The sequence below is a fragment of the Coturnix japonica genome, chromosome 2 (genome assembly GCF_054131305.1).
Source record: "Coturnix japonica strain WE chromosome 2, WE-NBRP24, whole genome shotgun sequence".
NCBI lineage: Eukaryota > Metazoa > Chordata > Aves > Galliformes > Phasianidae > Coturnix > Coturnix japonica.
Genome location: NC_140664.1, coordinates 92,932,714 through 92,950,490, shown reverse-complemented (window position 1 = coordinate 92,950,490; position 17,777 = coordinate 92,932,714). Strand labels below are relative to the sequence as shown.

Here is a 17,777-nt window from a genome sequence, read left to right as displayed (position 1 = left end):
TGCTGTCTGAGACATTGTTTTGATGAGCTCAGTGCCAGCAACATATTTGACAGGACTGATTGTGGTATTCACTGAACCTTCTAAGAAAGAAATGTGAAAGGGTGAGTTAATAATCTTATTGTTGGAGGAAAGCAATGTTTTGAAATGAGATCGGAGGAGTTGGTAGTATTTACCATAGGTTCTGTGTAATATCTGAATGTTATTACAACTTTTTAAACCATTCTTAGGATTTCAAACCCAGCCCTGTGAAAATCTGTTCTTCTTCATTGTTCAACATCAAGGGGAAAAATAAATGATCATAATTGCTGAAATAGAATATGGATTTGAGAAACTGTATTGCATCATATTTGCTCTAGCTCTGATGAAGTATTTTTAACTTGATTTCATATTCTTTTGCCAATCTGTGAACATACTGAAGATACCTTTCAGTGGACTGTAGGAGCTGAGAAAGCAACTGCTATCATTTCAAACTAGTAAAGCTTCAGATATTTTCCTTCTGTGTTCAACTCTACGTCTATAGAGGGATTCTTTTCTTTTGCCTGTTTATTTCACTGATTAACTACCCACCAGTGGGGACCTGTAGCATTACGTTCCCCAGTATCAGAGGAGTAGGAGGTGAGGCAAACCAAAAAATCTTCAGTCTGTGCTGAGGCACTTCTTACTGGCCTTTCAAGACACCAGGGCATGTTTAATCTGATGTAGATGATATAAGCAAATTGAAAAGTAAAACTCATAGGCATACCTTCTTGTTAATTATTAGGATTTCCTTAGCTTCCTGAGCAAAATTCTTGATCAAAATTTAACAAAATGTGAAAACATACAGTTTGGAGAACATTAGGTTTTCTGTATTCAGCATTCCGTTGCATAATCAAATTGTCATTTTGTTCATTTGTTTGTCCATCCTCAATCTTTCTGACTTAGTGAAAGACACAAGGTCAACTTTTTTTTTAAAGCAAGGCAATGGTAGACACCACAGATGTAGATCTGAGTAAGTTTATCTGCAGACAGCTTTCTGTTTCCCCTTCAGTCCTTATTCCAATAATGTGACATTCTCAAGTCACACTGCTGACAATGGCTTTATTACTAAAGATAACTTGGTCTTTCTAATTCGTTTCATGAAGAATAATATTTGTTAGAATGGCATTTTTGGGGAAGATTTGTATGGTTTGGAATTTAGAAGGATGGATACTATCTTGAAGTAATAGATGGCGTCTTTCAAGGAAAAGACTCCATTTAAAGTCACAATTATTGTTTTATATGAAATGCCTTTCTATCTAGAATCCTAACATAATGTTGTTACATGTGTTTCTTACAGGTTGTTAGTTTGTCACATTTAATTAACATGATTTATTGAGTATAATTCCTTATTTTTACCTGCACTTAGTAGTAGCCATGAGACGATAGTATCTGCAGGCTTTTCTTCTTAAATGTGGATAGTAATGGTTTGATCTCTGTTCTGACAGTTTCTCTAATGCTGTAGTGCCTGATTCATTGGTCTGTGCTGCAAGACCAGGATCATTGCTGGCACAACATGTCAGTAGCCTACAGCAGATTTTGTATTAGAGTGGGCTCTTGTCTAAGCAATTTTCAGCTGATAACCTCTTGGCCGTAAAATTAGTTGGAAGCAGCTACCATTTTATCATCTTATGGGAATATTGTTCAGGCTGTATTACAGTCCTTTCAGGTGAATAATTAGTAGGCTGCATGAGAGAGTGAACTATGTAGGGGTTACTTTTGGGTTCTTTGTGTTTTAAAGCTCTTGGTAGATTCTACGTAGAAGTCCTACAAAGTTCTAAAGTTAGTTTATTCGATGGGTGAGGATTTTTGAGTTCTTTTAGAAAGCAGATGTCTGTCTCAAAAGTTTTTTAAAAAGTAGAAGATAGAACCCTTGCTAGTCTGGCACCACATTTCACACTTAACAGCAGGGGAAAAAATCAGATTTTGTTTATTGATTGTAAATATAGTTTGTTGGGTTTTATAACATTAACTAATTTAATATTCTTACCTCCTTTTCCTTTACTTCTGAGTAGTTTCCTGCTTGTAATGTTTCTTCTTAACAGCTTCCTTCCGAGATACTAAACAATATAAAATATCTTTGGATACAGCTTCTTGTTATAAAAGAAGCCCTTATAGAGGCCTTGTTCCACCAAAGACTACAAAAGGGAACTCTCCCATCCCCCAGACTGTCTTTGCTTGAAAATGCAGAAGCTCGTCAATGACCTTAGCCATTGACATAGGAGTTATTGACACTGGAATAGTATTTGTAAAGTTCCTTTTTTTATTTATACAGAAAGTATTTTAGTACTCCCACAATTATGCTCTTAAAGTGCTACTGATCAAAGAAAAAAATAGCTTAAATTAGGGAAAAAAAAACCAACAAACATCAAAGCTGCGCAGTCTGGCTTGTGTCTGTTGGACAGCATTACCCTCAGGTGACCAGCAGCATTGCTTTCCTTCATACCCTCAGTACCGACAGTCATGCCAGTATACAAAGATACCTTTTGCACTGTACATGACACTAATTGAGTTGAAACTGACATCATTTGATTGCACTAAGCCAAAACAAAAAGGTGTGTCTGTGTAATCTTTCTTCTAATTTTTGAGCACTAATGGACAAACAAAACAGCTAAGAATGATTTTTCTGAAAAGTGCTGAAAAATTGAGGCAATGACAATGTTTTATGACTTGGTCAATTTTGAGAGTCACTTAGGAGGTCCATAACAAGTAAAGTACTTTGTGGAACTCTTTAATGAAGTTTTTTACAGGTGTTGGATAGTAGGATATTTTTATATGTATATATTTTTTCCCCCTGCATTTGGAATACATTTAATGTCATGTATTTTATTTTTGTCTATGGTCTTAATCTTTTTTTTTTTTTTTTGCCCTCTTTCAGTGGCCTCAAGCAATCTGAAGCGGAGTCCTGCTACATAAATATAGCACGGACGCTTGATTTCTATGGAGTGGAATTGCACAGTGGTAGAGTATGTTTACATTGCAATATTTCACTTGGAAAATGCTATATATACATTTTTGTAGATGTGTACAACAATGAAAACAGTAACATTTGATTCTTGACTTCATCGTGTGTCACTTTGGGATATGATATTTTTTCAATAGTTTCTGAGTAACTGGAATTACAATAAATAAATAAAAAACTAGATTAATCTCAAAAGAGTACAATGCATTTTAAAATCATATTGTTTAATACTGGAGTATATTTTCTTAAGAAATTTACTAAAGTTTATGGATATCTTAATATAAGCAGCATTCATCTTCTTTCAGTGCTTACACAACATTAAAAATGTCAACCCATTTTTAATTCCTGTATCCCATGACCATAGGCTAAATTTAAGTGGTAGATGACCACTAGGGATGTATTTGAAACCCTTGAGACACAGGGTATTCATTGATAAGAAATATATCCTAGCACTTCATTGTTTGATTACAGTGTCTATAAGAGGAGTCACTGACACAGTTTTTTTCTTACATCCTTTTGCAAAATTGGTAATATGTGTTCTAATGGATTAGTGTACTATTTTGGCATAAAGCTTGTAATGTAAAAACCTAGTGAAGTGCAGTGCAGAAGATTGAGCTCCTTAATGAAGATGACTGCTGTTTTTACTAACATTCACCTGACATTTGTTAATTATCCTGATATTTGCACCAGGGGATGTTCAGGTTGGATGCTAGGAAGAATCTCTTCTCATAAAGGGTGGTGAGGCAGTGGCACAGGCTGTGCAGGGAGGTGGTGGATTCATTATCACTGGAGGTGTTCAAAAACTTTTAGATGCAGTACTATGAGATGTGGTGCAGTGGAGAAATATTGGTTGGAGATGAACAGTTGGACTAAATGGTCTTTGAGATATTTTGAAACCTTGGAGGTTCAATAATCAATTTTATAACAATGCAGTGGATAGAAAGGACCATTTTCTTTCCTCAGTAAAATTCTTTCTTTTTTTTTTTTTCTTTTTTCTTTTATTTTGGTGGTGTTTTTTTATGTATGCTATCACAGATGAGTACATTGAATTTGTAAAGATCTGTAAACTACTGACGTATAAAGATACTGTAATTGCATTCATACTTGTGGAACAGTTATATTAAAAAACAGTAGTGGCTGAGGTTTGTTTTGTTTTGTTTTAAGGGAATGTAATGAATAGAAAGGGAAGGAAAAGTCTGAAGGGATCAGAACGTATAAACTGTGCTCCTAACATCTGATAGGGGAATTAGGAGAGGCCTCTTTTACATGGCAACTGTTAAGATGCATTGTTTCAAATGCAAGGGTTGTGGATGAGCAATGTTGTGTGTTTTGTCAGTGTAAAAATTTACCCTTACATGTTAAACGAGTGTCTCATATCTGAGTTTGTCTGGTTTCATTGTCCTTTCTGTCATCTCTGTGAAATTTCTGCTTTATTGAAGAGCCCCGTACTGTCACACCTCAGATTTCCCTGCATGTGTCATTAATTCATGAGTTTGTGCCTTTTAACTATTTTTATTGCTTACTGTTTTGATAAGACCTTAAATTCCAGACTTTCACAATGAGACAAACATTCTATTCTCTTAAGATTCATGGGATGCAGTTTCTGAAATTATTTAAATTTCCTGTAGACTTTCTGAATTGTAGGTTATTGAAATAATGGGGTGTTAGTTGAGGTCAGACAGCATCAAGTACGAAGGACAGTTTAGAGCAGACTGAGACATTTTTAGCCAAACAAGATTTCAGTTCAGAGTATAACATTCTCTGGAAATACTGCCAAAACAGTCTATTTCTTATTTTCAGTGCATTCTTTTGTATCTAATGGCACAGGATGTCTGACTACTAGTCATGATCACCTACCCTACCTGACACCAAACAGTATTTTTTGTATTATCTGAATCGAATAGAGTACACATTTAGTCAAAGCTTCTCTATTCCAGACTGATAAGATGCAGATTGTTTTGCTACTGTTTCAATCTGAATTAATGCCTTTGTTGCAATTCATTTAGTTTTCAAAGCCTATGAGAAAAGTAATAGCACTGGATTTCATTGGAGTGGACATTCAGGGTGTTCTGTCCTGGTAGATACTTTGTCATTTCCTGAGTGTTGTACCTGTGCTACTGCAGCAGTCCTACAGAAAAATATTCATCATTTGGTCTCATCTGGTAGTTCATGTTGGCTGTAAACAACACTTTTCTGAAGTTTGAAAGAGTCTGCTAAAATGGTCTCTGGTTCTGAAGTCTGCAGTGAAGGTTAGAGATCTCCCCTCACCACATCTTTACTGAGACTACTACATGAAACCCCAGCTTTGGCAGGGATATTTGGCATAGCTCTTCATAGGCTTCCCTGCTTAATACTGTTCTTAAATCATCCTTCCTGTTTTGCCAAATCCCAGTGCTTTGAACAGATGTTAGCAGAGGCTAGTTACAAAACTGACACTTTGGAAGGTTTTACCTCTGTGAATCCTTGTAGTTCAGCTCTTTCTTCATGGGTAAAATAATCTTAGTCTTCATAGTTATTCAGTGTTGCAGAGAAAGCAGGTAACAGCTGGTCTGTATGCTAATAGACAGAAGAAACTGGTGCTCTTCTACTGGTGGTCCAGGGAGGAATGCTTTTGGGTAATGTTTCTTACACATTCGATGAATGTCTAGTTTCCTTAATCATAATGTTCTATTACATGAAGTCAAACATCCTGCGGAACTCAAGTGTGAACTTCCTTCTAACAGCCAAACAGAACACTTTGAGTAGTGAATTAATCAGAGTTCAGTTTTCATCAGCAGTCTTTTCTGCATTTCTCTGAGGATCAATCTGAACCTTCAGAATTGTTATATTCAAAAATGAAATGATACCAAGAAACTCAAGAGTGAATTTAATGCATCAAAACTATGTCAGGATTTCTTGTATTCTGTACAATATTTTCTTTTTACTTTAGGACACTATCTGATCTAATGAAAAATTGTTCTAGTATTAACCCATTTCTGCTCTGGAGGGGAACTTAAAGAAATTGGAGGGATGCCTGCAGAATCAATGCTATTTCTATGTGTACAAAAATTTTGTTGGCAATTGCATTTGAAATTAAAAATCAAGGAGTATTTAACAGGGTCCCTGGCATAATAATTTTTCACTTTGAGTTTATTTGCTTTTTGGGTGCTTAACTCTATAAAGAAAGAAGAAGTGCATATGTGACAGTTCTTAGTTGTGCAGTTTAATAGCACAGATGCTTTGAGAGGGAAGTAACTGCCCATCTACCTCATCTTTCTTTTGTGAGACCCTGATTCTTCACACTGGTCCAAGATCTTGTTTTCAGATTACTCTTTTAATACAGAATAACTCCCTAAATGAATAGGCAAGGAAGATTAGGTGTTTGGACTGAGGTAGAGTCAGAATATGAAGTTTGTTCTGGCACAGCTTCTAGAAAAAATAGAGTGCTTTGGCCTACCTAATTCCCATCAAGTGTTTAGCTAATTCTCAGGTTGGACATTAGGAAAAGAGTCTTCATCAGGGGGTGGTCAGGCACTGGAGCAGGCTACCCAGTGCAGTGGGCATGGCCCCAGGCTGGTGTAGTTCAAGGAGCGTTTGGACAACGCTCTCAGACATAGGGTTTGAATTTTGGGTGGTCCAGTGTGGAGCCAGGAGTTGGACTCAGTGATCCTTATGGACTCCTTCCAACTTGGAATTTTCTATGACTCTGTGATTCTTTTTCTGGTAAATAATTCAGGCTTTCAGTTTCTTTTTTTTTCTCCTAAGCTGTTTTTCCTTCAGAATATTGATCGATTTTTTTATTTTATTTTAATATTATCTTTTCTTTAAAGCAGGAACTTGGAGTAAGCTTCAAGTTCCAGTAATACAGGCATTTGCTCTGTGTTAGGTTGGTGGTATCAGGACAAAAGCAGCTAAATTAGATGTATTCCCTTGCCAAAAATCTTCAGTTTTTAACCCAGCACATTAAAATAAAGAGGTGAAATTTCTGGATTGCTGTATTATGCTGCCATAAACTGTGGCAAGCCAGAGACATCTTCAGATGGAGGCTTAACCACCTCCTGTAGCAGCAGCCTTTGGAAAAGTGGGGCAGCAGGTAGCTGGGAAGTGTTCATCATTTCAATGAATTCTACACTATTCTGAGATTTAGCTTGTTTGTACAGCTACCTACATAATAATTTTCATTTATTAAACTCTTAGAAATAGAAATGGTGTCTCTCTTGTCAGTTTTCAGTGCTGATGTACTATTTATTAAACATTCAGGTTATGCACATTCTTTGTGAACTGCTGTAGTATTTCATGGCATTGTAAACTGTATTACAAATTTGATTCAGCATAATATAGTCTTATACCTGTATCACAGTTTTATTCAACCATTTTTAAAGGATTTACTGTAGACTTTTCACTGTATTTAGATCATATGGTATGTGATCTATTCCTTTTATCTTACTAATTTGGAGAAATAGGGATTGGATATACAAGAATTACGTCTATTACAGTGAGCACAGAGTACCATCTAGAGGAGCAGCTAAGCTACTGAAGGTTTTAAGAGTACCTTTGGCCATCCTCTGCAAAATAATCCGAAGCTACATTTGAGTCAAATCTGGTGTTTTAACTAGTGAGTTCTGTACTTGTGTGGATACATATATGTTCTGCTCTGTTTAGAAACTTGTCTGTGATCTACTATAATAGGTCCATCACAGAGAAAATGTATGCCAGAATTTGTAGTTTTTGTAATGTCAGTTTGAGTTACACCCCGAACTGAACATTCAGCTCTATCCTGTTTTTTTTTAACCTCACATTTTTGCTTTATTTTTAAACTTTTGTTGTTTTTTTTTTTTTCCTTGACTATCTCAGTAATCATAAAGCTATTGTAAGTTTATGGATGCATCTTTCCAGTTGAGCATGTTAAGCTAATATGCAAGTTTCTTTCTTAATTAACAATGAATTCAGTTTTGTGTATCATATATTCATGTACGTGTGCATATTCCTTTAGCATACTGCCATATGCAGAATTGTGGCTGCCTCTTGCCCAGCCTTTGATAAAACCTCTTTGGAGATCAGCTCAAAATAAGACAAATTTTGGCCCATTTCAAAAATTTTGACCGAATTTCGATTTCAGCTTATTTACCAGTACTGAATTAGTGTAAGGCTAGGCTGGAAACTTTTGTGCCATATTGTCTTAAAGAGTATTTAATGTAGTTAAGTGAGCACTACAGCTTGTCTTAGTGACTGCAATACCTAGTAAATAGGACCAAAGAAAAGACAATTAAAATATAAAAAATAAAATAATAATAATAAAAAAAAAAAAGATGTGGTTGAATTTTAGCCACAGGAGTTATACTTTAAGGATAGAAAACTTGATAGTGAATGTATAAGTAAATTAATAGGAATCACACAAACTTATGCTTCTGCTCTTACTGTACTTTTCTGTTGCAGGATCTCCATAATTTAGATCTCATGATTGGAATTGCATCCAGTGGAATTGCTGTGTATAGAAAACTCATCTGCACAAGCTTCTATCCCTGGTAAATTCATTTATTGTTAAAGAATTATATCTGGTCTTTTAAATTATATTTCCATCTGCTTTAACATTTGTTTCAAATAAATTTGTATTTTATAATTGTGTTCTTTATGGAATATCAAATTTCCTTATGAAGTATCATAACATGAAACTTGTTAATTCTTAAGAACTTTCGAACTTCGTGAACTATGTGAAATCTTGTTCAAGTCCGTTCACATGGAAGTGTCAATGTATAAATAGGAGAACCTTGTGGTTTTAGAGATTTACTGCTGTTCTATGCAAAGATGAGTGGTGGCTTTTTTTTGCTTTTGTTTAAATCAGCCTAACTAGGAAGCTCAACAGCTAATGGTCTGATATTCGCTTCATGAAAACATAAGGTGAATGACTGGGGATACTGGACATATTGAAACTAGAATAATCTCACACATAAATTTTTAGATGTCATCAAACAAGGCTGTCTAATAGCAAGATTTAGAGTCTATGGGGGGAAGAGACTATTTCATTGTACTACACTTCTGACAACACCTGACAGTGTTTTCTATAGGAAGAAGCAGAGCACATAAGATGCCTAATGTGAATGACATCAGAGATTAGGAAAGGTCTAACTATGTGTAGTATGTATGTAGTTTATTTATATTATAGTAAGACCTGTTAAGTAAGTGACAAATGATTCAGTGGTTTGACTTTTCCTTAGGATTTTTTTATTGGATTAGAAAGAAAAGAATGTTTCCCTCTTTTTCTTCTTTAAAATAAGTGTAATTTGATTAGAAAGTTCAGTTTTATCCTGTTATACATAACTTCCTCGCATAACTTGTAACAGTTTTTCTGGAGAAAGTTTTCAGTAAAATTATGAAATTCTTGTAATTATGGCAGGATAATGTATTTCAGTGAGTTCTACTGGCTTTTTGCACCTTGATTACACAAGAAAAGTGCCTATAAGCAATCTTCCTTAAATGCACAAGTTGTTCCCTCAGATTTCTAGGAACATAACCTAACAGGTATTTCCTAGGATAAAATAATAAAATAGGTTTCTGTTTAAATTTTAGTGGTAAATGTACTGTATAGTCTCTGGATTTTGTTCTCATTGCAGTGAGTTGTCTTTCAACTCTAATATACTGTAGCTATCCCAAATGCATGTCAGTAATGCTTTCATATATCACAGTGGGGTCTTGGTTTTTTGTTTCCTCCTCTAATGCACACTACAGCATAGAAGACTTTTATCTCTCATCTGCTGCACATTTTAAAAACTTGCAACTGCAAACATGTTTTCTATCTTTTGCAAAACTTCCTGTGCCAACTTTTCTGACCTTTGGCATGAATGGGTATTAGAGTATTAGAAACAATAGTGACTACATCTTAAAATCCAGTACTATGAATTTTTTATGGAAGGGAAACAACTCTTTACTGCATATAGGGCAAGAGGAATACACAACATCCTATAGTTCAATAACTGCCTCAAACGTAACGATTCCTATTTTATTGTCTTGGCCTATAGCATCAGATGTGGATGCTGGTAGAATGGCAGTAGAGGTTGACCTTTCTTGATGATATCCTGTTACGTTTTGTTGCCCTGTGAGAGATGGCAGAAGAGGGGCAGTCTGACAAGGTGTCGACTGACATGAAAGTGTGTATGAAACAAAGGTGTGGTATTGAATTCCTCCATATGGAATTAATGGCACTCATTGACATTCATTGACACTTGCTGAATGTTTCTGGAGACCAAACAATGGATGAAAGCACAGTGAAGTGATAGATTATACATTTCAGCGGGGGTGACAGCAGTCACCTCCACTAGTACAGTTTACAAATCAGGCATTCAGACTCTTGTTCATTGCTGGCAAAAATGCATAGCTGATAGTGGTGGCTACATTGGAAAATAGTACTTTGCAGCTGTGAATTTTCTCTATCAAATAGTGTCATTGGATAAGTTAAGAGCTGTTACTTTTGAAGCAATCTACATATTTTTACTCCTGAAGAGCAAGAAGGAATAAAACACAGCTGCTGAAACATTCTGCACAAAAAACTGCTGTAACTGATATATATATTTTTTCTTTTTTAAAAAGAAAGGGAAAAAAAAAAAAAAAGAGAATTGGGGTGGGAACAAAAACATTTTTTCAGCTTAAATAACTTTCTTTCCTGAAATAGCAGTTATGGGCGCTAGTAGTTTCAATTGGCTGCTATTGCAATTGTTTCAAGCTTTCCTACTCTTTCTTTAAAATTGTATTCTCAGGTTGCAATGAATGGAAGGGCATAAGTTCACTTCATAGGGGATGACTTTAGATATCTTATTTCTGAGTAGGTTGTAGTTATTCAATCAGAAATTGTGTTCATTTCTTCCATCCTAACCTTCCCCATTTAAAAAATAAATAAATTATCAGGTGTCAGGTAAATATGTTAGATAGTATTGTGTACACTTGTAATGTATACTTTCTTTTTAGACATCAAAGTGGGGTACATTTTGGCAGTATCTGGAATTTTAATGTATGTAGGTTGTGTTGAAAGTGTGAAGGAAGCTCCTTGTGGAGCATTGTATGTCTGAGAATGCAAAAACCTGCTCAGACAACTGTAATTGTTATTTGGTCTTTTTATGTAACTGCTTGCTGTAAGTCATCTTCCTGTGAGCTGAGGAGGCTTCAGCATAAATATGATAGAACTCAAGGTGGCAGCAAACACCATCAAAGCACTCTTTCCAACACCAAAATGCTCTGCAGTATTAATAGATATCAATACAACTGTGTTGTATGGTAGTCAAAGGGAACAGAAAGTGTGTGGAAACAGAGGCAGTGATGAGAGTGCCTGCATTGGTAAAGGGAGAATTTTCAATTAAAGCAAACTTTGTAAGGAGCTGAGCACTCAGGCAGAGGCAACAGAAGTCAAGGCAGATTTTTAAAATAACTTTGGATTTAACCCAGAAATTCATGTTCTCTAGAAAATAATAATAATTATTATTATTATTGTTATTATTATTATTGTGTAATAATTTCCAGGTTCGTTTGGCAAGTAAAATATCTTAAAGGCAAAAATATACAGCGTCTTTGTTTTACATCAGCAGCAAAGGTAGTGTATTACATGCTGTTCACTGGATGTGGATTTTTTGCTTTGATATCTTGGGAGAAAATGCTAATAGAATATATGCTTCATTGCTAGCTAAAATCAAGAAACTACTGAACTGAGTCTTACATGGGCAGCATTTGACAGGAGCTTTCCTACTGAATCTTCCTAGGGCAAACCATAAGTTAAGTAATATTTTTGTTTTGAGTCAAAAAAATAGCAGCTCTTAGCAGCAGGACCTCCATGGTGCCCAGAAATGAGTGATTATTGTTCAGTGAGTAACAAGTCTGCTTTAAGCCTTGTGAATGATAGAAAGACAGGAGCCAAAAATGTGTCACTGCCACTGAGTTTCAGCTATTGAGCATTTTAAAAGTAAATGTTGAATTTTGATATTTCATGAATGCTGCATGTTCACTGGACAGATGATTGGTGAGTGGTAGGGGCAGCTGAGCCACCAGTTAAAATAACTGTACTCCATTTGCTCATATTTTCAATGTGACATCTTCAAACTCTTGTTAAATCTAAATCCTTTAGTGCCTTGATCTCTTGTTTTAGTCTGCGGCTTGTGCTGTACGTGAATATTGCCTTGACTAATAAGCGTAGTGCTGCAAATGATTTTGTGTTAATGTTATATAAAGCTGTCACATTAGCAAGTGTTGTTTGTCACTGAATTAAATAGGCTTAGTTGTGCTTTAAGAAGGAGTGGAATTGAGAATTATGCTGTATGTACAGCGAAAAGAGACTTATTGCCCTGACTTGACATGAAGTGGTTATGTGGTCATGCAGCAAATTGTTTTAAAAGAAGTGGGGAGAGGTGGAGAGAGTTTTGGTGTGTTTAGGTGCTGGCTACTTTTTGTTGTTAGCTGGAGGATGTTGTGCTTAGTCTGCAAGGTCACTCATTTGTATTTTGTATTTCTGCTGGCACCACATTAGTGTAAGAGCAGCAACTGCAGCTGTGTAAAGCGTGAACAACTCCAAACGCTGAAGTGTAAGCAAAAATAAAGAAATGTGAAAGGAAAGAAACTGGAACAGTGCTACTTCAGTCAGTAATATTAAGATAGATAGAAATAGATAGTAATAAGTTCCACCTCAGTAAGTACTACTACAAATTGATATGACTTGTGAGATAGGAATGCAAAACTTTTAGATATACAGTACAGTTCATTACCACTTGAGGCAGCAAGTCAAGTGGAGCAGATATTTCTAGAATTGACCTTACAAGAAAGGTGGCTATTATTTAAACTTTCCAGTACCTTGAACAACAGTTTGGCTGCCTAGGAATGCTGTGAAAGAAATTCTTGTTCATTGGTGATTCTGTAATTGATAGAGGAGAATATTTTGTTTTGGAAATGAGCACAGATTTGGTTTTCTGCCCCTTCTATACAACAGTAGGAATTGCTTGTTCAATTCACTTGTTTGTAACTTACATATACTATCTCCTGTTTGAACAAGCAGAGGTGCTCTGTGACAGTGCACCCTGCAAAGGAATGGATGATATGCAATTGTTCTACTTGCTTAGTGATGTAAAAATTGTGTTAAGAACTGAGGTGATCTTTGATATGCTTTGTATTTGGTGAAATCTTAAGATGCTGTGAAATGTTAGCAGAGTATTTCAAGACCTTAAGTAGCAACCTTCTAAAAGTCTTTTGTCGGGTTATAGGTGGCTTTTTCCACAAACACTGAGCAGAACTGAAATAGCTTTCCCCAGCAATCTATGTGGTACCACCCAATTAAAGGACATGAATTTTTTTTCTTCCGAATGTGTAGATTTCACTTATTGAAAAGAAGTATTGTACAAAAGAATTGAGAATTCAGACAAATCTTGTTTAGCTGTAGGAATACGTGTGGGAACCTAGAAGTTTATTTAATTTTGGAGAACTGATAAACACTTTTCATTTTAATAATATGCTTAAGCACCAATTCCAGTGTAATCCTAACCATAGAAAAAATCATTATTCATACCACATATGTATGGAAAAATATTCATTTCAGCTACATAGTTTGTTGGGTTTTTTTGTTTTTTTTTTTTTTTTTACAGTGTTAATAATATGTGGAGAAAAAAGATTAACACCCATTCTTACAGTTTTCATCCATCAAGTTTGACTGATTACAATGCTTTTGCTGTTAAGAGAAGTACATTATCTTTCAGTGTTCTAAGTCAGTTCTGTGAAATTTCTGGGCAATTTTAGATACTGTACGACCAACCTTGTCATGTCATTAAGGTCTTAAATTTTGTTCCTTCAGTCACAGTTGTCATATGATTCTTGAGTTATACAAACTTGACATGTTTAACATTTGTGCAGCTAGTAAAGGATGTCATCAAGTTTTTCCTGCAAGAATAGATTTGGTGGGAGAGAATTGCTATGTGAGCTATTTAAAGAGTAAATGAGGAAGAACCATAATCTTCAAAAGACCTTTCCTTCTTAGCTAAAATTTTTTTTAGTTTCTTGACATCTATTTGCCATTCAACATACAGGAGATGACTGCATATTATTCACTGAATGTTTAACAACTATAATCTTTTAGGTTCACTGCACAGTGTTATTTTTTTATTATTTTTTTTTCCCCTTCAAAAATTGAGTGTTTCATGGTCTGCCTTTCTCTTTTAGGGTGAACATATTAAAAATTTCCTTTAAAAGGAAAAAGTTTTTTATACAACAACGGCAAAAACATGTAAGTAGTCATTTCACTTTTTTCTTAAGTGATAGTATTCAAATTTTTGCCTTTAAAACATAAGATAACAGAGGGCTGGACCTGTAGGTGCTCTGTTATGTTAACTTCCTTTTGAAATTGTCTTTTGTTAACTTGCCTTTGCTATTGTGGTTCTTTTATGCTCACTCATTTCCCATTTTTGTTTCCTTTCCAACTTGGAGCCCTTCCACCTTCAGTCTGTTGGACTACGTCTTTCTAACTCTATCCTTTCCTCTTTATACTTGAGGGAAACACAGCTGTTCATCCTTTCTTCAGTGTTTAGTAACCTAGCTTTTTTCTTGTGAGTAGCTGCTGCTCTTTTTCTTGATGCTCCCTGTGCCCCGTGGAGTGCCTTATAGCAATGAGTCCACTAAATCTACTCAGCTTTATAGAATTTAGAGAAAAGAAGCATCAGTGTGTGATGGTCTTTAAGACTTTACTGCTGTCAAATTGAAGTTCACTTTCTGGAGACCAGTGTCACCTTTGAAAAGAGCAGCATTTTTGAAGCTTGATCATTTGAACCTTTGTTAAATGATGACATTTTGAAGTCCTTAATTTGTTTTACCTATCTCTTACATAGTTGTAGGCATGTATGAGATAACATTAATGTGTGCTGTGTTATGCTTAGATCTACAGAACTGTAGGGAAAGTGAGTCTGGTTACATGACCTTTTTCTTAGTAGATATGAAAAGCAGACCAGGTAAGCTGTTAAACCTTTAAATACAGTCATCCTTGCCCTTTCTCTCCCCTTTGCTTGAAATGTAGGGCAGCAGTCTGCATACCTGCAGTACTCTATTGATGCTGCTTTGAAAAGTCTGCTGTGGGAGTGAGGAGCATGTCGACTGCTGGTGCATTTCTCTTGAACACTGTGTTGCTTGAATGGTTTGTGACTACAGGTGGCTGATGTTGTTTTAATCTTTTGCTTGGAAGCACAGAGGAAGATAAGTGAATAAGGCTGTAAGTAAGGAAGATGGAAGTTTGTGAAGAAAGCAGAGTGGATTCTGTGTGTTAGTCGGCAAATTTTTATTAAAGATGGTAACAGAAACACTTTGCAGTCACCTAGTGTATAGTCTGTTCCCTTGATTTATTCTTCTGCTATTTTTCTTTCCTTATGTCACTGTTTTGAAGAACTACTTACTTTCTGTCTTACTCTTTCTGTTATTCATCTCCACTTCTACCATCCCACCACATCAGTCTATGAACTGCTTTTTGAAAGAAGATGGCAGTATTTCTGTTTTTACTAACAAGCTACAGAAGGACTGGAAAGCAAGACTAACGAACCACTGGATGTCTGATGTTTTAAAAGCCCATGATACTTAGACTTAATGAAGGGTATAAGATTTATAATAGGAATAGAAGCTATGCTAATTTACAGGCAAGTTTTTTATGCTTCCCAAATAGAACTTGTGTGCTTATGTAATGCTTGAAAACAGTTGTTCCTTTTCTGCATTTTAGTATGTTTTACCTCCTGCACTGTAGACATGCCCAAATTCTCTGTGATGGAATAGGCATACATCTTATGAGAGTTCTTCCTTTATGTTAAAATAATAAGATGCTCATTTTAGCTGTTGAGAATTCTTTCCTTTACCTTCATGGTGACACACTTCTCCAATCCTCACTTCTTGAAATATGACTAGAATACTATTAGAATACTGTTCTTTTGGAACTTGCCTTAAGAACGATGGTAAGTACTAAATCTTTGGATCCTACTAGAATAATTTTCAGCTCTTAAAATGGTACATAGATTTTTGTGGTATGACTTAAAAGATGGCGTGTCAGTGAGCCAGAAGACTTAGTTAACAAAAGATTTTATTAATTTAAAAGTTGAACAGATTTTTTCTAAAATTTCTTTAAGGTACTTACGCGTGTCCATATTTAAATTCTCAACCTATTTAAAAGTACTTAAGAAGACTGTGTCAGCAGGTGGCATAAATTTAATTGTCAGCAAGTTTCATTGTTTTTTTCAAATTTAAATTTTAAAAATGGAGTATCAGGTGTACTTAAGTCCTTATCTTTACACCTTTCAGTGTAATTGAGATGTTCAGATAAACAGATTTTTATGCCTATTAAAAGACCAATGCTCCAGGCCAACAGAAATATCTGAAATTTCCTTTAAATTGTTCTCTGGAGTAGTATAAAACACTTGAAGTGGTATTCAGCCAGCAGAGAGTAGGTCAGAAGTGTTGGTATTCATTAAAAGTTTAAGTGCTGTCTGCTTGTTATGTCACAAGAAATTCTGAGTTAAAATTTCACAGGACTTGAACGTATTATTTTATGTAAGCTAATTAGAAGTATCTGTGGTGAGCTGACAAAGATGAATTGGTTCCAGTACGTTGAGTGTGTGCTTCAATGAAAGGGAATGGTAGTGCCTTCTACTAGGATAGGAGCATGCTTGTAAAAGGTATTCATTAAGATTTAGTTCAAAAAGTGATAAGAGAAAACTTGCTTATCCTTTCTAAAAAGCTAGTGGTCTCAAGAAGGGCACAATCTCTGACTAGAGATACTGCTTACTTGGCTGCTAACCCTTAGATGAAGCTGAGGAGGGTCCATCCCTCTTGGTCACTCAGGGGTGCATTCCTTGCAACTGAACTCCCTGGGTTAGCCACATCTTCTCACCTAGTGGTCAACCAGTGGATCAGGCTGTGACCTAGGAATTCCCATACAGGGTGAACAAACTAACCCTACAAAAACTTGTTTGTTTGCTTGTTTTTCCATTTTTTAATAGATACAGGAAGAATATAGATTACGATCGTTTAAATGCTTAGCAATGCCAAAGGGGCAGGTCCTTTTTAGCTTCCCCTAGACATTCTCCTTGTCTTTTCCGCTATAGAGAATCTGTAAATGAAGTCATTGCACTAGCTCAAGTGCTTTGCAGAATGTGGCCATTTTTAAAATGTTGCATAGAAAGAAAAAGAACACAAGAAAACTAGCTTGATTATTCTGTCCAAAGTGGCCTGTAGTTACTTCCAAACTGATCTGTCACTGTGGACAAACAAAAGAACCCTGCAAGTAGAAGTCCAGGTGTCATCCATGTGATTTGTTGCTGGACTGTGATATGAAGTTTTGTTAGGTCTTTGAGTAATTTAATAGGTAAGCTTTGCTACTTGAATCCTTACTTTCTCAGAAGTATGAACTAGAAAGAAGGCTTTGACATAGCTGCTTGCCTAATTATATGCTGCAATGGCAAAATTCAGAAAAAAAAATAGCTGAAAAAGATGAGTGATCAAATTGTGTACTTGCTTTTTTTTTCTTTTTCTACAGAGATGCTGAGTTCTGATAGCCATTAAGCTTGCTTATCACACATACCTTTCTCCTTCTCGCTTTATACTTTGTTCTGCTTTGCTATTTGTGTTAATAACCTCAGAAACTAACCAAAGCTGTATCTTCTGCAAAACTTTCTTGAGGACAGGGACCTGAAATGGCTCTACAAGTGCTACAGTTCTTCGGGACACAAATTTGATTGGTGCAATTGCATTATGCCTATATTCCACTGAGCACTGAAGTTGCAAGTGAGAATTTCCACACACAAGCTTCAGATTCTGCTTCCTTCTGATCTCC

The 17,777-nt window shown here is 35.6% G+C and overlaps 1 protein-coding gene across 17 annotated transcripts in view; it reads left to right on the top strand.

The window, feature by feature from the left end:
- Positions 1 to 17,777, top strand: part of PTPN3 (protein tyrosine phosphatase non-receptor type 3) — a 149,799-nt gene that overhangs the window by 87,461 nt on the left and 44,561 nt on the right. For 11 of the 17 annotated variants that reach the window (XM_015854307.3, XM_015854305.3, XM_015854304.3 and 8 more), the window contains 3 exons: positions 2,894 to 2,981; positions 8,393 to 8,481; positions 14,138 to 14,201. In XM_015854307.3, the coding sequence (XP_015709793.2) occupies positions 2,894 to 2,981; positions 8,393 to 8,481; positions 14,138 to 14,201 (241 nt within the window). Of the gene's footprint in view, positions 1 to 2,893; positions 2,982 to 8,392; positions 8,482 to 14,137; positions 14,202 to 17,777 lie in introns of those variants that run through there. The other 6 variants (XM_085538089.1, XM_085538085.1, XM_085538087.1 and 3 more) reach the window with 2 other exon arrangements.